At 38.1% G+C, this 21,614-nt stretch overlaps 1 protein-coding gene across 3 annotated transcripts in view; it reads right to left on the bottom strand.

Annotated features, from left to right (window-relative positions):
• The window catches only part of kdm4c (lysine (K)-specific demethylase 4C), a 201,143-nt gene that overhangs the window by 14,816 nt on the left and 164,713 nt on the right, over positions 1-21,614 (bottom strand). For 2 of the 3 annotated variants that reach the window (XM_041261782.1, XM_041261773.1), the window contains exons 18-19: positions 16,150-16,335; positions 7,848-8,018 (exon numbers count right to left, since the gene is read on the bottom strand). In XM_041261782.1, coding sequence (XP_041117716.1) covers positions 7,848-8,018; positions 16,150-16,335 — 357 coding nt within the window. Of the gene's footprint in view, positions 1-7,232; positions 7,286-7,847; positions 8,019-16,149; positions 16,336-21,614 lie in introns of all 3 variants that reach the window. The other variant, XM_041261791.1, reaches the window with a different exon arrangement.

Genomic DNA, 21,614 nt, shown 5'->3' with positions numbered 1-21,614 from the left:
CCCCGCCACTTTCCAGCGGATGATGGATCGCATCTTGCGGCCCCATCAGCAGTACGCCGCTGCTTACATAGATGACGTGGTTATCCACAGTGAGGATTGGCCGAGTCATCTGTGTAAGGTAGCGGCGGTGCTGCAATCCTTGCGGGAGGCGGGGCTCACTGATAACCCAAAGAAGTGTGCCATTGGGAAGAGTGAGTCGGAGTATTTGGGGTATCGAGTAGGGGGCGGCCAGATCAGACCGCTAGTTGCTAAGGTGAAAGCCTTGGCTGACTGGCCGGTTCCTACAACCAAAACCCAGGTGCGCTCTTTCTTGGGACTAGCGGGCTATTATAGAAAGTTCATCCCAAGTTTCGCTACGCTCGCTGCTCCCTTGACAGACCTCACCCGGAAGGCTGCCCCAAATACGGTTCAGTGGACGGAGTCGTGCCAGAGGGCCTTTCTCGCCTTGAAGCGGAGGCTGTGTAGTAAGCCAGTACTATGCAGCCCGGATTTTGGTAAGAGGTTCACCCTGCAGACGGATGCGTCAGAGACAGGTCTCGGGGCAGTGTTGTCTCAGGAGGTTCGGGGAAGCGAGCACCCGGTCCTGTATATCAGCAGGAAGCTCCTTCCCCGCGAGAAAAATTATAGCACCATCGAGAAGGAGTGTCTCGCGGTAAAATGGGCAGTCGAGTCACTCCGGTACTACCTCCTGGGGCGACACTTCACCCTGGTTACAGATCATGCCCCCTTAGCATGGCTTCACCGGATGAAAGATAGCAACGCCAGAATCACACGGTGGTACTTGGCCTTGCAGCCCTATGCCTTCAGGGTAGTCCACCGAGCAGGAAAGCTGCATCAAAACGCAGACTTTTTCTCTCGGGAAGGCATGGGGGTGTAAGATTTTCGAATGAACCGGTGGTGTCATTCTGAGGGGAAGGATATGTAACAGGGAGAGATCTGTGCTGACTCTGCTGGCGTGTTCACAGGGCTGCAGGAAGAGGGCGGCAGTCGCCCAACAACCGCCTGTGAGTCATGGCAATGACACGGGGAGGTGGGAAAGGGTGTGTGTGGACTTTCCCCCTCTCTGAATGGCTGGGAGGCGGGTCTTGGGTGATTGTTGGTCCTATAAAATAACGCTCTGTTGTTTCCTCAGGTCTGCCCACTTAGACGCGCCAAGAGTGCGGAAGCTTTGATTCAGGACCGGGAATCAGCCGGGAGAAAAGAAATTCACAGCGAGAAAGAGAGAGAGCGGGGAACCCTTGGGCAGACCCCGGCGTATTGTAAAAGAGCAGGCTAGATAGCCGACAGAGTAGGACGGTGATCCGGGTCGTGCGGGTAGCGGCGACCGGGATAACGCTGCCGAGTGCAGCACCTTTTATTTGTAGTTTTATTACTGTTTTATTTTCCCTTGTTCTTTTCGCCTTCTGTTTTCATTATTATTTCTTTGAGCACCTGCGAGTGCATTTGCTGTTCGTGTACCAGCTGTGGTATTTCCGTGGTGCTGTCTATCATCGTTGATAGGCAGCCCACGGTCAACAGTGCCCTCTGCCGGAGAGAAATAAGAACCGGTCTAAAATAAAACTGGGCACCTGTGTGGTGTTTCCAAATACACCTGTCTGTCTCCTGGTCAGTGAATTACCCACACCCCTAACACACCAAGTTTCCCAAAAGATTCCCAAAAATGTCTAGTTCTGTATAAACTGTTAATTATCTTGTGGTAACAGGCTGGCTGTAGGGGTGACGTCAGGTCAGAAAGGAACATATAGAGAGGAAGTACTGTCGGGTGAAACTGAGACGCTGCGGCTCTCAGTATTTTATTAAACTTACTTCGCTTACTTTTTATTCTCCTCTCCACACCCGTTCTCCATTCACAAACACACAACCCTGAGTGAGTGCTTCGTGCCTCTATATGTACAGCTGTGCTGAGATTCAATTACTAATTAATCATTCACTTGACTCTCGGCAAGTGAACTAATTTGTGCATTCCTGTGCTCACATACTATTACATACTTTATCTGCATGTGAAGTGATTGTGCCATCCCCATGCCTAAATACAACTATATATTTTAAATCACTTGTGTTACACAGACCCATTTATATCCCTTGCACCAATACATATACACCAACATTAACACACCACACGCAACACATAACACAAAATACACACAGGGACGAGGCACAGTGCCATAGGGACACATTGTTAAAACTAAATGTACACCATTAGTCATGCTTTTTGAAATTATACTAACTTTTGCATAAAGAGAACAGCTTAACGAAATGCACCTCATGTTTTTATAAGGCATGCTATAATCAAACTGCAATCATCTTTTTAGACATTGATTGGATTTGGAATTTCTGAGACTGAAGCTATTAAATACATTTCTGGGTTTTTTTGGGAGTAAACTAGATTAAACAAACCACTTTCAGTGGTATTTTGATTACAACAGTTGCCCATATTTATGATTAAAAGTCAAGCGCCTCTCTACATAAACCCTTATCTTCCCTGCTAGCACATAAGTCTGATAGGCCTGCACGACATATTGACAGATAACAAAGTAATTAGTTAATATTCAACTCTGAGAGGAATGACATTTTATTTTAAACCCAAGCTTCGATTCCCTGCTTGCTTTAAGAGAAGTTTTATTTTGACATAATGTGAATAAAATTAAATATGTATACATTTGGGTGTGGTTGTTATGGTCATTTTACAGCATAAACAACTCCAAATGTGGGTATGTGAGCAAAACAAATTAAGAAAACATCTTGAATTCTCAAAATATAGATAATGGCAATTCAAAATCAAAAGTCATCTTTGTGTCTTAGATGCTATAAGTGACATAATTCGTTTTTTTTTTTTCTAATTGTTGCCATTCAGAGACTTGGACACACATTCACCAGAGCTGTGTTCAGTCTTTAATAAAGTGCAGGGAAAAATGTCTGCAATTCATGCTCAGTACTTCAGAGAATGGCTTGTCATTTTTAGTTTTAGTGTAAGCGGTTGGGAAAGTAAGCTCACTCTGAAGTAAACAACATTTTTGAAAAAACATGATGGATTAAGATTTTGTGTCACTCTGACATGGGCTTGAATGGAAGAAACACCCCCCCTGGCTGACCATGTTAGACAACAGGGCAACAGGCCAATAGTTACCTTGTCACCTTTTTAATTCTGGTTTATCCAGCTTAAATAACAGTGTTGTCCATGGCTAAATGCACTTAAGATCATTCCTTGTCAGTTCTCTCCACACCTTCATGTATTTTGCAAAACGTGGCATGCAAGCATGCCACGTTTTTTTTTTTTATGCTCAGATATTCGTCCGAGATAAATATAATTGTTCAGATATTCGTTTGGAAATCTAGAAAAAGCCATAAAATAAAAACACGTTATTTAATGTGGAGAGATGCTCAGGGAGTATATTTATTGCATATGACATTTAAACAAAAAAATCCGAAAAACAACAAATACACAGCACTTGCACATACTACTGACATTACGGCAGTACTTCAGGCCATTTCGTAACTAACAGACACCAACCAATAAAGAAATTTAAATGTATTAACATTTCTTTCACAATACGTGTTCAAGTGCCTTTACAGAATTTAAACAAATTCACTCTTGCGTTGCTCACTTTACAGTCCAACAGAAAATAATTTAAAAACAAAATTAGAAAAAAGGTTTGTTTTTTTAAAGTTCAGTTTTTTTTTTGTTTTTGTTTTTTTTAAATAAACAGAATTGCGTCCACGACTTCTGCACTTGCCATACTGCCATATTGCAACGTCTGAATGAAGCGGAAGAGCAAACACACACGACGCTTATTTGCGGCTGTTATCAACAATGTCATTTCTCGCAGCAGGCACTAACATTTTATTACAGTAGCCTATTAGTAAAATAAACCCTGCATTATGTACGTACATGATGTATTATGTACTTTTTACTTTGCAAAAAAAAACTGTAATAAAAAAAACTTGCACAATACGCATTTCTGACAAATACAAATATTTTATTTTCGTGTTCGAATACATGTAAAAAAATATTTGTTAGAATATTCAGATATTTTTTCCACCCCTACAATAAATTAGAAAATGCCAGTAATCTTTGTAAAGAGTTTCCCTTTGAGAATAATGTGAGATTAAAAAGTTTACAGTACATCAGATATCTGCTTATGTCTAAAACCCAGCACAAAATAGAGTTGAGATACTTAGAGTTATTATGTGGGGTGTTGGTGGCAGCATTTTCAATTACCTCACTGATGAGGTTATTAAACAAGAGAAAAGTCCCCATCCTAAGTGATGGAGTTATCGGCTGACAGGAGGTGGAGGGCAATAAGGGAAAAAATAGTAAATGAATGCATATTTGTTGCACCCATCACACTCTGTATCTCAAGAAGGGATTATTGTGGAATGAAGCAAGGGCTGTCTGAAGAAATGAAAATTACCATAAAAAATAAAAATATATAAATCCTACCTTACAGACATACAACTTTTCTCATCTTTACAGCTGCTTTACTTTATATAATCACATGAAGTATTAACCACATTTTTCCATGAATTCAGATAAGATTTGCATAAATTTTTATGGTATGCTAGAATTTAAGAAAGTTTAGGACATGGCATATAAATTGATCTTTCTCAAAGAATCATATATATTATAGTGGTGCGGTAGTTAGGGTTGAGTTGGGTACTCAGTGTTAAACCTCTAACTTTGCACTTTAATAACTCTGACAGGGTTTGTCGGAATTGCCCACAAATTCGCATGTTCTTTTTTTCCCTATACTTTACATGGTTGTTTTTTTTGTTCTCATCATAGGTGTAATTCACACGGGTGACACGTGATTTGAGGGTCAAGCTACATCTGCACAGCCTAAATGGATGGATGCTGAAAATACTTTTTAAAAAAACCTTTTCTTATACCAACATAGTACTAGCATCATTTTTATAGCAAAACTGTGTTTATATAAATTTAACTTGTTTGGAAACCTCAACATTTATAGAAATCTATTTCTAGTGCAATTCCCATCCCTCTCATTAAAATCTGCATTATGCCACACTCGCTCTAGCGCTCAACCCTGGCTCAGGTCCAGTTGTACTAAAGGGATCTGATCTCGGATACATGCTCCAATATGAGCGGGGCTTCAGTGCTTTTCGAAGACTAAATTCATGGCTTTGTAATTCCAATACTCAGAAGCGACTGAATAAAAAGGTATTTGCCACACTCATCACTCATGACAACATTGTGCCAACAATTTATGGTTTTGAATGATTGCCGCAGGAATGTCTTTGGATCTTTTAAATAGACATACAAGGGATGCAATGTTTTGATATACTTGTTTGATAACATATTTTTATTATTTCAGATAGAATAACCTTCATGCATGCTACAAAAAACTGCCCCCTCCACCTTTGAAACCAAAGTTATGCCCCTGCTCTCATGTACAGACTAGCAGTACTGAATTTCTGCACCAAACTAAAAAAAAAGCCTTAGACAAGTAATCGAAAGAAGATCAACTGAAAGTGACGTTTTGTGTTTCACATTCCAAAGTATGTCTGTCAATATTGAGATCAAGAGCATTATTATTTAGGCCAGTATTAGGAAGATTATAGATTTGTGCAGGCAGCATATACGTATTTATAGGGTCCCTTAATATTTCTGTTTCAGAACCACTAAAAAAGGAGAGGCAGTGATTATGTAGTTAAAGGTCAATCTTTTGAATCCTTAGCGTGAACTAGAAGCATTAATATATTTTAGGCAAAATGAAAGATTAATAAGACTTAGCACTGGATAAACTGATAGTCAAATTATGCAATGTGCTTATATGTCATGTTCAAGGTTTTTAACCCTTCTTGACCCCCTCCTACCCCCCCCCACAAAAAAGAACATTAAATTAACAAAAAAAATAAACTGTCTTAAATCTGACAAAGCCAGATTATATGTCAGTGCACAGGATAAAAATTGAATACTTTGTGCCAAGTCCCAATCAGGGTCGGTCGCACAAGAACCAATGATCTACACAAGAGCCCACATTTGTATTTTTATGTTATCTTGGAAAGGATGAGATTTAGTATTGAAACATAACTTTTTAAAAAAAAAATTTAAACCAGGTATTATTTTAGAATCCGTTTATCCAGGACACATCCAGAGACAGAATAGCTGCCTGAATAGCCACCTTACTAGCCCTTCCAGTTAGGTTCTAAATTAAGCAGATGTGCAGCTTGATACAAGTAATTCCCTGAATTCAGACGGTTAATGTTTTTAAAGGCTTTCCAGCAACTAGATAATTTGGAATAGCAAACAGTATTTACAATACAATATTAAAACTGCAAACAAAGAGTAAAAAGAGTATGTACTGTACATGAATATTTTGTGATAGGTGTCTCACTGGACCTGTCCTAGATAACCATAAATAAAATAATAAAATAACTGCATATAAAGTTACACTGTACCTTGCCTATTGATTTATTTACAACTTGAAGTTTACACGTTCAAAGAGCTGATTTGTGATGTGATGTGGAATTGAAGAGGACAAAGCATATTTGGAATCTTTTCTGAGGCTGATAATGTGCTTTACCATTGCCAGGTGCTACACACCAACATGTCTTTGTCAGAATTTATGACAGACTTTGCTCGTGAATAATCTTAAGCTTTTGTTCCATGAGGAAGTCATCCTGGGTGTGCATTATGACACCTTTTGTCACTGCTTATTCTCAGTTGAATCAGGTGAAGGGGCAGACATAATAACAATGAAGAAAACAGTAAAATAAACAAGCAAACAATATAAACTACACACAAATCAATTATACTGGGATTCATAGTAACACAGTAACTTAATTAAGCTCCCCTGCCATACATTGTATGTACAGTGCAATAGTATCATACTAATGTTTACAGTGAGAAAGCTCTTTATAAGACTTTTGCTAATCCATCACTTGCATTTTATTGGTGGCCAGTGCTGCAACGATTTGATGGCATTCTAAAATATTGCAGGAATTCAACTCACTGCCACTATATTGTATGTTATTCACCCTTTTTCACCCCACAACACATATTGGGCTGTTCACAGAAATCTGGAGTTTCATTGCTGCTTGTCTCTAATTGTTTGTTTGAAAGACATGCTGAAGCTATACACTTATTAACAAGAGAATGAATGTCAACCTCTAGCCAAGAATGTATGAAGAAATCAATTGTGACACAAGCATTTCAGCACTTCATTTCAAGGACAACACATTGTTTGAAAAGACTAAAACAATTTTTGGCTTACTGAATCATGCATATATTGGACTCAATATTCAGATTCAAGAGCTTAATCATCACCTGTTTAGAAAGTGACAAAAAACACAAGCTGTACAATTACTGCCCCAACATTTATATTTGTATCTCTTATCAAACCTACAGAATCATAGCATATAGGTGGACACAGTTTATCCATAGTGTTCTCCACTTGTACTGCATATGAAGGCAATATCTCAAAGGGCATATTAGAAACCTACAAGTTTTCTGTGCCAGACCTGTCAAGAGTACATGTTGCTTTTGAGGAAGACTGTGCAATGATTGCTGTCTCTACTAAATTCAAACACATTCCGTCCACGGTCATAAAGCATTCATGAGCATAGTCAAGTGGAGAGCACCACAGACAACTGCTTCCACCTGTAATATGAAGACACATGGAGATACCACTGGAAAATATTTTACATATAATTTTGGTATAATAGAACCTATTCACAGCTCTTTAACTCATTAGTTATAATTTAAACAATGTTTGATGTTCATGAAATTAATGTTGACTGTTGGTTTTATTAATAGCATCCTAGTTTCATTCGTACAAAACATTGTATCCCATTTGTCTGTTTTTTTAGGGTTTATAAGAAGTACTTACGACAATGTCTTCTGGATACGTGTCATTGCTGAAAGAGCCGTCGTCAAATGTGAGCTCATAAAAGGTCTGGGATGTGATCTCAGTGACTCTGCAGCTGTAATACCTCAAATTCTTGTGCTTTGTGATGACTGTCTGCCCAACTGCTATGTCCTTTGTGCATAACTTGCTTTTCTGTAAAAAGGGCACAAATATACGATGATGTTTTTTCTTTCTAATCAAAATGATATATATATAAAAAAAAATTTAAAAGGTAAGATCTAACATGTTGCTGTTGTGTACAGGGTAGCTTTATAAACACTATACTTTCAAAACCCAATTCAACAAGAGAGCTTTGTTTTGTTACATTTTTTTTCTCAAGTAGAGTAATACTATATTTTATTTTACATCAGCACGGTTTACTTAAACAATTCATTATGTAGCCAGTGGTTATTATTCTTGGGTTTTAATTTTAAGAAGACAGGTCTTAAATAAGTTGAAATGAAAATGTACAGAATTCCACCAGTATAAAAATGACAATAAGACAGGGGTGTAACTTTGATGTTAACACTTTTTTTTATTTTCAAGTGGGGCTGTAGGGTCTGGCTAACAGCTGGATCACAGCACTATGGGGGACATGTATCAAGATCGACCAACGCATCGCTAAATTGGTGGAGTGTAAAGTAATGCTCTGCTGCGGCATAAGTTTTACCCCATCCCAAATGTATTAACTGGTCCAAAATGAATGCGGCACGGCGTTAGCTGGCACATTTAAACACGAAAATTCCGCTGCGCCAATGTTCTGAAACCCTCAAAATAAGCTACAGTAGCACAGATTAAAAGGCTAATCTGAAAAACAGCACCTCCCCTCCAAATGGGCTTCCTCAGTTGAACAATAGGTAAGTCATTTGGAGAGGTAAAGACCCGTGTTGACTAAATGTCTTGACTTTATTATTATACGACAGATAAAACCAAAATATACATAATGAACCAAGTTTATTAAACAGCCAATACAAACAACTGTAGACAATGAAATAGCTGGTATCAAGCAATAATTTCATCCTCGGGGAAATCAAAAAGGGTGATGCAGACCCTAAATACTCTCCCTTCTTAGTACTCTCCATCTTTTCTTGGGTTGTTCAGAAAGGTTAGGACTGAGCCTGTACTCTCTGTCGTAAGAAATGCCCCTGAAAAATCATGATATCATGAATTTCATGGAAATCAGGTATTTGACTGCCTATCGTGAAAAAATATGCATTTTATTTTCCATACAGTACTTGACATTACTTTATAACATGGATTGTTTGAATTCTGCATGCTGATTGGTCCACCAGTGTTCCAAGCCGTTACAATATCAAGCAGAATGCCACGACTAGAACTACTTAGGAACAAAGGCAAATCACTGCACCTGTGCTAACCATCACTGTACCACCAAAATCAAAGAAAACACCTACCAAAATACCTGCTGTCTTGGAAGATACTGAAGACACCAAGGGGTCTTGTTGTATTTTTCAGTTAATATTAATTTGCACTACAAACCAGTTTACTATTTGAAACAAGACGCCGTTTTGGTATTTTATTTCCAGTACATATCAGTCATTTTCTGTAACTTCGGTCAGATCCAGTTGTCAGATATTCAGTTTTTTTTTCCTCCTTTTAATTGGTATCAGATGTCGTTTTGTGAAACTGACTCTTCATTCATTTTTAACCGTGGGTATTTTTATATTTTTCGACAGTATTTACATTACTACGAGATGTCTTAACCATCCAACTCTCACCTTTCTTCACTCTCTTCTCCTTTATTACCGCGCACTCTCTCTTTACAGGGACAAAAAAAAAACTGAATTAAAATTAACACCATGCAAATTGTGCTGTTAAATGCTTAAATGACTGGCTTTCTGAAAAAAAAATACAATTTGACTTTAAATGAATTACTTAATAATGATCAATAATCTTTATCCCAACAAAGCGTCTAAACTCTTGCGCTATTTGGTATGCGCTAGAGTCAATGGGAGTGAATTGCCGAAGTAACGTTACGTAGAATATGCAGGAAAGCAGGCACCTCACAGATACATTACTAAACAAGGTTTTCTTTGACAGTTATTTAAAGTCAGAAAAATGAACTGAAACACATCTAGCATAGTTATTTAAAGTCTGATAAAAAAAAAATGAAAATGTTTTACTACGGTTTTGCTTTTTTAGATTTGCAGTTAATGTTTCTCATGTGTTAAATATTTTGGGATTAGATGCCACAAAATAGGCAATGGGAATTGCACGGTCATTTTAAATGATGTGTCAACAAGCCAAGGGGATGTATTGCTATAAAACAATTTAATCTGTTGCTTCTACATTGTTGCTTCAAATTTCAGGGGAGACTATTCAACAGTATGTAGAAATTGCACACAGAATGTTGATGGACAACAGAGATGATATTTCCTATCAAAAGTTTATTGGTGTTTTTTAGTGTCCACATAATTTTCACCAGCATATTTTTTTTTAATATATATATATATATAATTATATATATATATATATATATATATATATATATATATATATATATATATATAAACAAATAATAATTATTATTTTTTTGGCTTGAATGTTTTGCTTGAAAGTTTTTCTGTTTTTATTTAAGTAAATAATTGTAAATAAGAAGAAGCTGAAATGTGATTACTGCTACAGTTTTTTATTATATTAATTTGAACAAAATTCCTAATTATGCCAGGTGACTGTTATTTTTTCTTCTACAAATCAGATATCTGTAACTGTGTGTAACAATATTTGCAAGTTGTGTCTGCTGAACTGCAATGTTCAAATTACTTTAAATCTAAAGTAGGACTCAATTTATCCATTAATGTTAAGTTGTGTCAAATGAAAGCCTTTATTTGGGATAAAATGACCACTGCAAACACAACTTGGTAACTTAAAGTTACCACACCGTTGCAGTTTAACATGAACACATCGACCAAACAGGCTTTTATTTTGTACTTTCTAATATTAGACTATAACGGCAACAAAAAATTATGTTTAAAATGGTTCATAATAGTAAATCGTGTTTTTCAAGGAATATAGTATTAATAATTTTGTCGACTTCACATCTCGTGGCACTACTGACAACTTGGTCATTAATTATTTAGAATGGACCAATTAACACTTATTTACTTGCCTATACCACCTAAAAAATCACCTTGAAAAAAAAAAAACAATAAGAAGAGTCTCTCCCACACTATCCCATTCATTTTCTCCGTCATTTTTCTTTGTTTTGTTTTTTTTTGCCAGCAAAGAAGTTAGTCACATGACTTTTATTACTGTTTTATTCTACGATGTAATGTTGTTTCTACAAAATCAACTGTCCTATGATACAGTTGCTTGCAACAAATTTGCCTGAAACTTGTAGCTTATACTTCACTTTCCACATTTCTCTAGCAATATGTAGACTAGTGTCCCCTTGGCTAAACCTTAAATTTCAGTTTTGCGAAATTAGTTTTTTTTTATAGCCATTCATGAATTTCTTTTAAAAATACAGTGAATTTGTGCCCTACGACTATACGACTACTGCCACAATCCTCTTTCCTAACATTTTCTTTGCGTTCAAGTAAGACCAATTTGAAATCAGTCTTATTTTTGCTCCCAAATAAGACCAATTTGAAATCAATCAGTCTTATTTCGGTTTACAAAACTCGAAAAGTTGTTTTTAAAAAAATCTATTTTGTCTGCTTGCTTTTATTTTTTGCAGCCAACACAGACCATTTTAAACATCTTGTTTCCAGCAGAAGTTTATTACATTTTTAAAGATTGTTTCAATAGCTAATCCTGTTACAATATACATTTTTCAAAAGTTGACTTAGTAGCTAGGCTAAACTTTCAAATGTTGGTTTTTGGGTGATGTTCTCATGAACTATCAATGATAACACATTTTAGGCAACTTACATAATTAGAATATAATAAATAGAATTCTCTTTTTTTTTTAAATAAAATGTCAATTTTGTGAAATTAGTTTTTTTTTTTTTTTTTTATTGTCATTCGTGAATTTCTTTTAAAAATACAGTGAATTTTCAGGGCCCTTGTGACAGAAATATGAGTTCTGGTGATGAATCTTCCTCCCAACCTGTGAGGGCGCTAAAGAACGAGAGAAGAAGTATCTGGAAGGGCTGGCCTGACAGTTCATTTCCGGGTCAGGGAAGTGGGTCAGCCTGGAAAGAAGCGAGACTCTGTTGTAAGACCGTATTGATTTGAAAGGTAAACGAGAGGCAGCTGCAAGTAATAAGGCAGCTGCAAACGTTTACCTAGATATCATGCGGGATTACATATAGGGGCCAGGGTAACGCTGATCTTTTCCTTCGTTTGGGTTAAACAGTGGGAGAGAGAAGGATTGAGAGAGGAGCTTTCAGTGTAAAAGGATTTACGTGTTGTGTGTTTATTTTTGTCTGTGAGTCATTGTCTGTCTTTTTGTCACACTATTAGACAGTTAACGCACACCTCCGGAGCTGTCGAAAGGAAAGCACTATCCGGAGCACCACTGCACAGAGCACAAACCTGTGTCTACACCGAGCACCTGCACGTCTGCACGCACCCAGGACTGGTGACCGCATCTTATGTTTTGTTCGGGACTGTGCCCAGTTTTTGTTATCTCCGCGCTATACACATTGGTGTGTATAGCCGGGGAGTTATTATTTATCGGTCACCAGACATGGATTACGAATTAAAACACCTTGTTCACTGAATCACTGTTGTCTGTTCATCACTCCTGCACCGCATCACCGCTACACCTGTTCTCCTTACCAACCGCTTTGCCACAGCCCTATACGACTACTGCCACAATCCTCTTTCCTAACATATCGCATTTTACTATCCTAGACTTCATTTACAAATGAGCCCCACCTACAATTTGCCCCTGCATATAAATAAGGCTTGACACGCCTTGAAATGCATGGCTAATGAGTGGCGGAGCGCATTGCACGGCATTTTGGCGGTGCTAGCACGTCCTTAACTTGCCAAAAGTGTCACGATACATACGTGACAATTTTAAGGCCAGTGTAAACTCAGTGTTGTGGTCTTAATGCTGTCGCAAACGCTTGACACATGTCCCCCTATAGTTTGTTATGTGTTTGATGAAAATGGATTGCCCCAGGAATATTGAAGTGCCAGTGATATTAGAGAACATAAAGTGGGTGGTAATCAAATATTTAAACAGGTTCAGTACACAATTAACATTTCTGTTGATATCTAACATACTGTAAAAGTTATTTAAATGTCAGTTTTATTTTTTATATTCTGTTACTCCGTGGTTGCTGACAAAGGACAAATCCAGTTTTATCCCTGAATTCCAATCTGTAAAAAAAAAAAAAAATAGCAGAAATCATGACGTAAATACAAAATAACGTTATTACCATAACCCTGGTTCCCTGAAATAGAAATGTAATCATTACCTTGTGGGTATTAATCCTTTGATACCATCTAACCTAAATAGATATTCCAAAGCTGCACGTAGTGCCAGTGACACAGTCTCGCCCGCCCCCAAGGGCATAAAGGAGACTACTGACACTCAAAACGTCATAATTTTTCATCAAATGGTGCCGTTCAGGGGCCAGGGCCAGAACTGCAGGCTTGATAAGTCGGGATACCACAACATCCCCTGTGCCTGACTGAGAAGGGTGCAACGTTTCGGAAGGCTCCACAGCTGGCCTTTCAAGAGCTGTATCAGGGTTGGCCAATAAGGAGCCACTAATACTCCCTAGCCCGGTCCTGCCTGATCATTTCTAAGCACAGAGGGAGCATGGTGAGTGGAGGAAAGACATATAGAAGCTGCCTTGGCTACTGCTGTGGCAAGGCATCTAGTGCCAGTGGGTCCCCATTTCCCGTTATTGAGAACCAAAGGGGACAGTGGGTCGATTCTTGGAAGGCAAACAGGTCCACCTGTGCTCTCCCAAACTGTTGCCAAATGAGGTTCACCACTTCTGGGTAAAGCCTCCATTCTGAGGCACTGGGGACTGTCCTTGAAAGGAGGTCTACTCCCCAATTCATTATCCTGGAAAGATGTACTGCCTGCAGTGAAAGGAGGTGAGAGTGCACCCAAAGCAACAGCTTGCGGGCAACCTGGTGGAGACTGGGGGACCTGAGGCTGACCTGGTGGTTTACGTATGCCACCACAGTAGTGTTGTTGGTCCGGACAAGCACATGTCCGCCTTGAACCTCTTGTAAAAAAAAATTCAAGGCTAGAAACACTGCCTGCAGTTCCAAAATATTTATATGGATTCTCTGCCACAGGGGTCTGCATACTCCTTGCGCTCCCCTCCCGTTCTGCCACCAAGCCCAGGAACCGCTCAAACGTCTCTACTGTGAGCCTTATGTTCTCTGAAACTTTATCAGCCCAAGCATCTATTCTCTGCACTCTGTCCTCCAACATAGAGGACAACATGGTCTTGGAATCCAGACGCACTCCTAAATAGCAGACTGTCTGCAAAGGCGTGAGCTGGCTCTTTGCATAGTTCACTGAGAGACCTAACCGAAGCCTCAATGGGGCCAGAATAGTTTCCATGCACTTTGAAAAGGCATGGGGAGCAAAAGAGAGGCTGAACGATAAAACCCCAAACTTGTATGCTGTTCCTTGGAAAGCGAACTTCAGATACTTCCTGTGCCTTGACTTCGGGATGTAAAAGTAAGAGTCTTTTAAGTCCAACTGCTGCAAGGTTAACATTTTGAACCTCCGTCGACTCAGATATGGGTTGACCTGTCTGAGATCAAGGCCACCATCCCGTTTGGGCACCAGGAAATACCTGGCGTAAAAACCTTTTTCCAAGTGAAGAGGGTGAGCTGTGCAAATAGTCTGCTTCTGCAGCACCTCCTGAGACAATACCGATGCATCTCGGGGATCCCAGACTAACGTTGTAGTCACGCCCCGAAATGGAGGAGGACCGTGGTTGAATTGCAGAGAATAGCCAGTCTGTACAGTTTGAGCACCCAGGTTTCTGAGGTGCATTGACGCCAGTACTCCAGGTGACTCCCTGAAAAGGGACCCTGGGCCTGTGGCAGCAAATTGCTACGGCTGCTGCTTTGTTGGGAGGCTTAGCATGAGGTTTTTGCCTTTGTGCTTGATGGCGGAACTTACTGAAGTTTCCCCTTTGCGCATCCGTGGTTCGTTTGTGAAACCCCCCTCTGGCTTTAGCAGGAGCCGGCCGGTCTCTGAGGCTGCTGGAATCTTGATCTCCAGTTTGGTGCCAGTCTAGTGTAGTGGAGATGGCCTCTTTGGAAACAGGCACACCAGTTCCTTCGTAGACTCCCGCACCCGATGAGAGCACTGGAGCATGTCCTCTACCGCAGGACCAAAAGTGTGTCCTGGCATCTGAGCTGACATCTTACAGCTACTAAAGCAGCCAGATTTCTACCAACTGCCACAGTTCCTCGACCTGCTGTGACTCTGTGAAAGCAACTTCAACAAACAGCTCTGGTAACCCACCAATATGTTGTTAAAATTACCTAGTCGTGCAGCAAAAGCACCAGCTGAGTAAGCCTTTTTAAGCATAATCTCATAAACCCTACACTGTTTATTCAGGCAGGTAGCATCTTTGTTTAAAAGCGCTAGCTTTGGGGCTTGCAAAAATGATGGGAAAGCGGCATCTACTGGTGAAAAATCAGCCAATACTTAAATAGTATAAGGTAACAAAATTCTAAAAGGTACTGACAATGTCGACCCAGGGGTCTTTTTCAGCCTGAAAAAATAAAGAAGAACCAGGGGTCACAAATGGAGATTAGATAAAGGGGCATTCAGAACAGAAAGTAGGAGGCACTTTTTTTACACAGGGAATTGTGGAACCAACTCCCCAGCAATGTTGTTGGCTGCCTCTTGTTTGTAAACTTTCTTATGTTCTAATAACATGTGCAAAGTGTGCTCCACTTTTTTTCTGTCAATTTTTCCCAAACTAGAATAAAACTACTAAAGATGCTTGGAAGAAAAAAAAAAAAAAAAAACTAAGGTGTATTTTTTTTCTATTTCTTTATTCCTCTTAGAAAAGTAGACAACACTTTGCACTGGAGCAAATGCTTAGTAATTGTCCAATGCATTACATCAGACAGTGCTAAAATATTATAACAACACTAAAACAGTTAGGGAATGGGCAGAACAGGGAAGAATCTTTTGAGTTACAGTATCTGCAAAAGTATAAAAAATGTCACACTAGGAAGATTTTGTGCTAAATGTAGATCTGTGGAAGCTTTCTTCTTCTTCCATATGATGGAAGCAAATGGTAAGCTGTTGCAGGTAAAATGATTCACTTCCTTAATTTCAAAGACCTGTCATTATACCTACGTAGCAATTGCAACTTACCGCAGTCTGACTGATCTTGTGTCTGTGGCATGTGATGTAGACGACATATGGCCAGTCATCTGGTTCCATTGTCACTCCAGCTGCATGGGCACAAGTTACATGGAAGGAAGTTGGGCACCGGCCATACGAGCACTGGATGCAGGCTCCTGAGACCTTCTTGATTCTCTTCCTGCAGTAGGCACATTTCTGAGGAGAAAATAAAAGACCCATAGAAGCATATCACACAAGTAATTAATTACAGGTTGACAGGGCTTTCTTTACAGTAGTTACTCTTCCATTGTTTTAATTAGAAGAATAGAAATTCTCCAGTCATTATCTTTAGTAGAATATAGTCAACTAGATGCTAGCAAGTATATTTTAAAGATCTAAATACTGCCATCCTTAAACTCTGTATTATTCTTTCTTGTCTTTTATTGATATTACTAAATAGGACTGCAGTGAAACGAGGCCTGCAGGAAATCTGGTTTATATATTTTAGAGTGGCAGTATTAAGATCGGCTACTAAAAAGGACTGCTCGGTTAACTTTAGCAAAGTATGTCCCGCATTGTCATAAAACACATAAAGTCAGAACGCATGTAAATGTTTATTATTAGATTGATGGTTTTCATTAAACTTACTATTATTATTATTTTTTATTTCATCCACTGGCCAAATCACAGGACTGAATCAGATTTAAAATATACGAACAACATACAGCAACACATCTGTGTCCATCGATCTTCCTGATAGTATCTATAATTTAATACCTTGTTTACCTGGTACATTTTTTTTTTTTCACAACAGAAGAAATGATTAATGAAAGCTATTCCTGTGATCATTAAATATATAAAAATAGATTTATTGGCTTGTCGTGCTGTGCTTTCTGAAAAATTCAGAGAGGGCTACAAAGCTGTTAATGGGAAAATATATATATATAATTTTGCTACAGTTTGGGTTTTAGGTAATTGAAGATTCGATGTGGTAAGAATGTCAAGATAGCAAGTATGTATCTCATTTACTACATGTTGAAACTACAAGATAAACAGCCCTCTGGTACATAGCAACCCGTTTATCACTATATATTTATAGTTAATAAATCGCATGCAAAGGTGTTCACAGGCAACAGGGAATAAACAGATCCCAGTATATGGCTGCACAACTCCCCCTGAGTGAAACTGTTGTTATGTTTCTTTCCATATTACATTTTCCATATTATCTTTAATAATGAGCAACATGAATTACATACTTTCCAGTTTTAAATTCATGATTCTTTCCCTCGTGATTTAACAAAAGACAAGCTTTTTAGAGCAATGGAGGATTCTACTTAAGTCACTGTAACAGCAGAACAAGTTGCATTAAATCTAATGGGCAGTGCTTCCTTAAGCCCCAAGTCTGCTAACATATGCTTAAAGCAAATTCTTACTTTAGTAGGTTGGTTGATAAAATGGGCTGTCAAAGTTTTTTTTTTTTGCTTGTTTTTTTATATATATATATTATTTTATTTATTTATTTTGTGGTCACTAATAAATAAACAGCTATTTCTTGCAACATCTATTGTGGTTTCCCTTATCCATAATACCACCATTCTCACTGATTGCAGATAGGAAAGAAGGGTTTTCTCCCAATGAGAACACTGTTATTACAGTATAGTGCAGACAAAAGCAAATACTAAAAGACAGAAGCACCTAACGTACAGAATCTACATACATGTACACCACACAGGTGGACATCATCTTTGAAGAATAGCCTTAACAAAACATAATATTAATTCATAATGCCTGATCAAACAAATCAGACAACTGCCATTTGATACAGCTTAATAAAAATCATTTCACAATAAAAAAAAAAGGTGTCGCCATGCTTATTTTTGTGCTATGGTGTGTCTCAAATTAGAATTGGAAGTCATGAGAATCAAATTTCCAATTGATTTTTTTCTATTAAAAATGTTGTGTGCCCAATTATTTTACCCGATTTGCTTCCTAATTTGGACTGTCCAATTATTTTTCCACCGCAGCAATTTTCCACACAGCTCAGTGGACATCGTCCTATTCCACGACTGAGCGAGCTTCCACTTTTACACCCAAGAACTCAAGAACAGATGTCAGCAAGCTACTAGCCTCTAGACGACAAAAGCCAACCCTGCAGGTGTCTCTTCTGAGCTCACTGGGTGCCTGGCCAGCATGGTTTGCTGTAGTGTGATCTAACCCACAGATGAACCAGAGCCAATGCGACGCTCCCTTCAGAATCCCCAGTGGTGACTCCGCTCAGCCAGGATGCAAATCTGCGCTCTATAACTTACCTGGCACACCACACGGTGTAACAGGTTTGATTGTCCACTATGTTCCTTCTATCTTTAGGGTACATACAAAGAAAACCATTCCATGGGGGTTTTCTAGCAAAATTCAAATAGAATTAACTTTTTTCTGATTACACCCTTGAGCTGCGCACCAACAATTGGGGTGATTGTATTTAAGTGGTAACTGCTACTTGCAGGAGGACAACTAGTGCAGCTGAAGGTTCACCTACTGCCACTCTCTTTAAGACAAAGTTCAGCTGCAATGTCAGGTTTACTTGGCTGGAGGATACGGTAAGTGCTGGTCATCTTAAGTTCAAAACCTTCCATGGTTGTGAGAGACAAAACCAAGACAGTTTGACTGTGTACTTGAACATACAGCAATTCATAAAGCATTGTGTGACAGAAATACAATGAATCTTGGTTGTAAATCTTCCTCCTGACCTATGATGGTGCTAAGCAGCGAGAACAGAGTTCTTTGGACAGGCTGGCCTGAGAGTTCTTTCCCAGGGTCGGGAAGGCGGTCAGTCTGGAAGGCGGCGAGACTCCACTGTAAGAACGTATTGACCTGGAAGGGAAACGAAGTAGCAGCTGCAGACTGTACAGGCAGCTGCACTTGTTTACCAAGGGGTCATGTGTGACAGAATAAAAGGGGATGAAGAATCGTAATCTGTTCCTTCGTTTGGTTTTGTACTCTGAACCTAGAAGGACTGTGAGAGACCCCAGTGAACTGTAAATTCAATTGTGAGTGTTTTGTTTGTTTTCGTGTTGTCAGTAATTGTCTTGTTTGTGAACCACCAGATGACTAACATGTATGCGGAGCTGTCGCCTTGGGCCAGCACAAAGCCGGAACAACACTGCACCACAGTCACAAAATAAAACTGTTGTGAACTGTCCCACATTGCCTGATGTGCAGCTATCGCGCCATCCTTATGTGTGGCTAGGGCTCCACCACAATATTGTATATTTGACAGATTACATTTAAAATGGATGTTTGGAAAGTAAAATAACTATTATTCAGTAACTTAGATAAGTAACAAGTTAAAATGTGTCTTAGGGACAGTAAATTACCCTAAAAGCCAAATATACAATACTGTATATCAACTTTCAAATAAGCAAAGTTCATACACTGCACTTACTCAACATAAATGTTTACTGCTGTGAACTCACAAGTTCTTAAAAACAGTTCTAAGACACAAATGCATTTTAAACAAGGATTTAACCAAAAACACACCCACTGGCAGAAGTTCAGACAGAATTATGTGAATGCCAACCCATTACTATGTAATGAAAATCTTGATAATGACATTTTCCACTGGCAGCATACTACACTGTCATTATAACTATTACATTAAAATGATCAGATATTAGGTGGATAGCTTAAAATGGCCACATTAACCAGAGCTTGTGACCACATTCCATTGTTCTTTTTAGTTACAAAACCAGATCGTCTGACTAATACCCACCCAATATACATCTAAATCATCAAAGACCAACTAGAACTGATGTGGGGTTAGTCAGGGTAAAGCTATTTGCCGGCTTTGCTTTCTTCAGAGTAATAACATTTTCAACAATGTATAATGTTAAACACAGCCAGTCGTTTGTTGTGTAATTATTTCAATTACATACAACAGAAAAGGGTAATATATTGCTTACGTGCTACATAACATTCTAGTCAGATACAGTAGCTGTGCTTTACGTTAGGCGGTTCCTAAACACCTTTATCAAAATGACTCTATCCAGCATCAGGTAAATGGGGAGTGAGCATGTGTTTAGAACTGAGACTATTTCCTGCCAAAAACAGAATGTGTAGCCTCTTCAAGTTACATATTTACTTCAGGTCATCTTCCAATACAGGCTGGAAATTACAATTTTGAAACACAAGACTGGTGGAGCTGCATAATATGATTATGGCCAGAAACTGATAGGGAAAATAGTCATATTTCTCATTATTTTAAAACAACAATAATCAATATTTTGTAGTATGTATATAATTGTAATGTCTGGATTCATCATTTTAATTTGTTTAAGTTTCTACATGCATAGAAAAATCATCAGAAAGATCTAATACTCGTATATTAAAAAAAAAAAAAAAAAAAAGACAGTGATTAATTTTGTTTAGGTATAATAAAAAAAAAAAAAAAAACATTTTTAACATTTAATCATAATGTGATGTAATTGCATTATTTTTCTTTTCATTTAGAAAAAAAAGTGTGACTGAGGTCATCTTGTTTAATTGGATACAATGCTTATTCAGGATATTTTTTCTTCTCCCGAGGCGTACCGATAAAGCAGCGGCGACTGCATATGGGTATAGTTAACAATATGCACCACAATACACTGGCTTGCAGCTGCCAAACTTGATGACTCTGCCATTGCTTAGTATCTTCTGTCGGCTCTATTAACAAGCGTACTACAGAAGTATTATTTTAAGGTAGAGTGTTCAGTCTAACTTCTCTTCAAAAAAGTGTAATCAATACAATGGAAAATAAATAAATAAATAAATAATTTGTGTATATGTATGTGTGTGTGTAATGTATATATATATATATATATATATATGATATATATATATATATATATATATATATATATATATATATATATATATATATATATATATATATATATATATATATAGTGTGAAAAAAAGCAAAACATTTGTGACATACTTTATAATGTTCCCCACAGTTTTCTGAAAAAAAGGACACCGTTTCCAAGATGCTACTGTAAAAAAATATATATTTTTAGTGACTTTTTATAGGAAGAGCCTCAACTACAGCCAAAAAACACCTGGTCCTGAATGAGCGTCCCATTGAAAAATGCTTGGTCCTGAAAGGGTTAAAGAACAGTAAAATGACTGCAGTACCTTTCATTGATTCCTGCTGGAAACAAGCGAGAACCTCTCAAAAGGAAATTCAGTGGCTAACTTAAATGTTTTTGTAGATTTGATCAAGAAGGAGTGAGACTTAATTAGTCTGAGTGACACCAGTTTTATATGTATTTGTGAAGAATAACACTGATAATCACAAATTACTTATTTTGGTCTCAGTTGTGCAGGTATTGGACTTTCTCAAGTTTAAAGATTATTTTTGTTCAGGATTATAAACATTAGGTCAACTGAGTAAAAAAACGAAAGTCATTTGGTGTTCGGGAGAATTTAGATACATGTTTTTTTTGTTTATTTTTTAG

This window comes from Polyodon spathula, chromosome 1 (genome assembly GCF_017654505.1).
Source record: "Polyodon spathula isolate WHYD16114869_AA chromosome 1, ASM1765450v1, whole genome shotgun sequence".
Classification (NCBI taxonomy): Eukaryota; Metazoa; Chordata; class Actinopteri; order Acipenseriformes; family Polyodontidae; genus Polyodon; species Polyodon spathula.
Note: the sequence above shows the minus strand (reverse complement) of the source record. Positions and strands in the feature narration are given on the sequence as shown.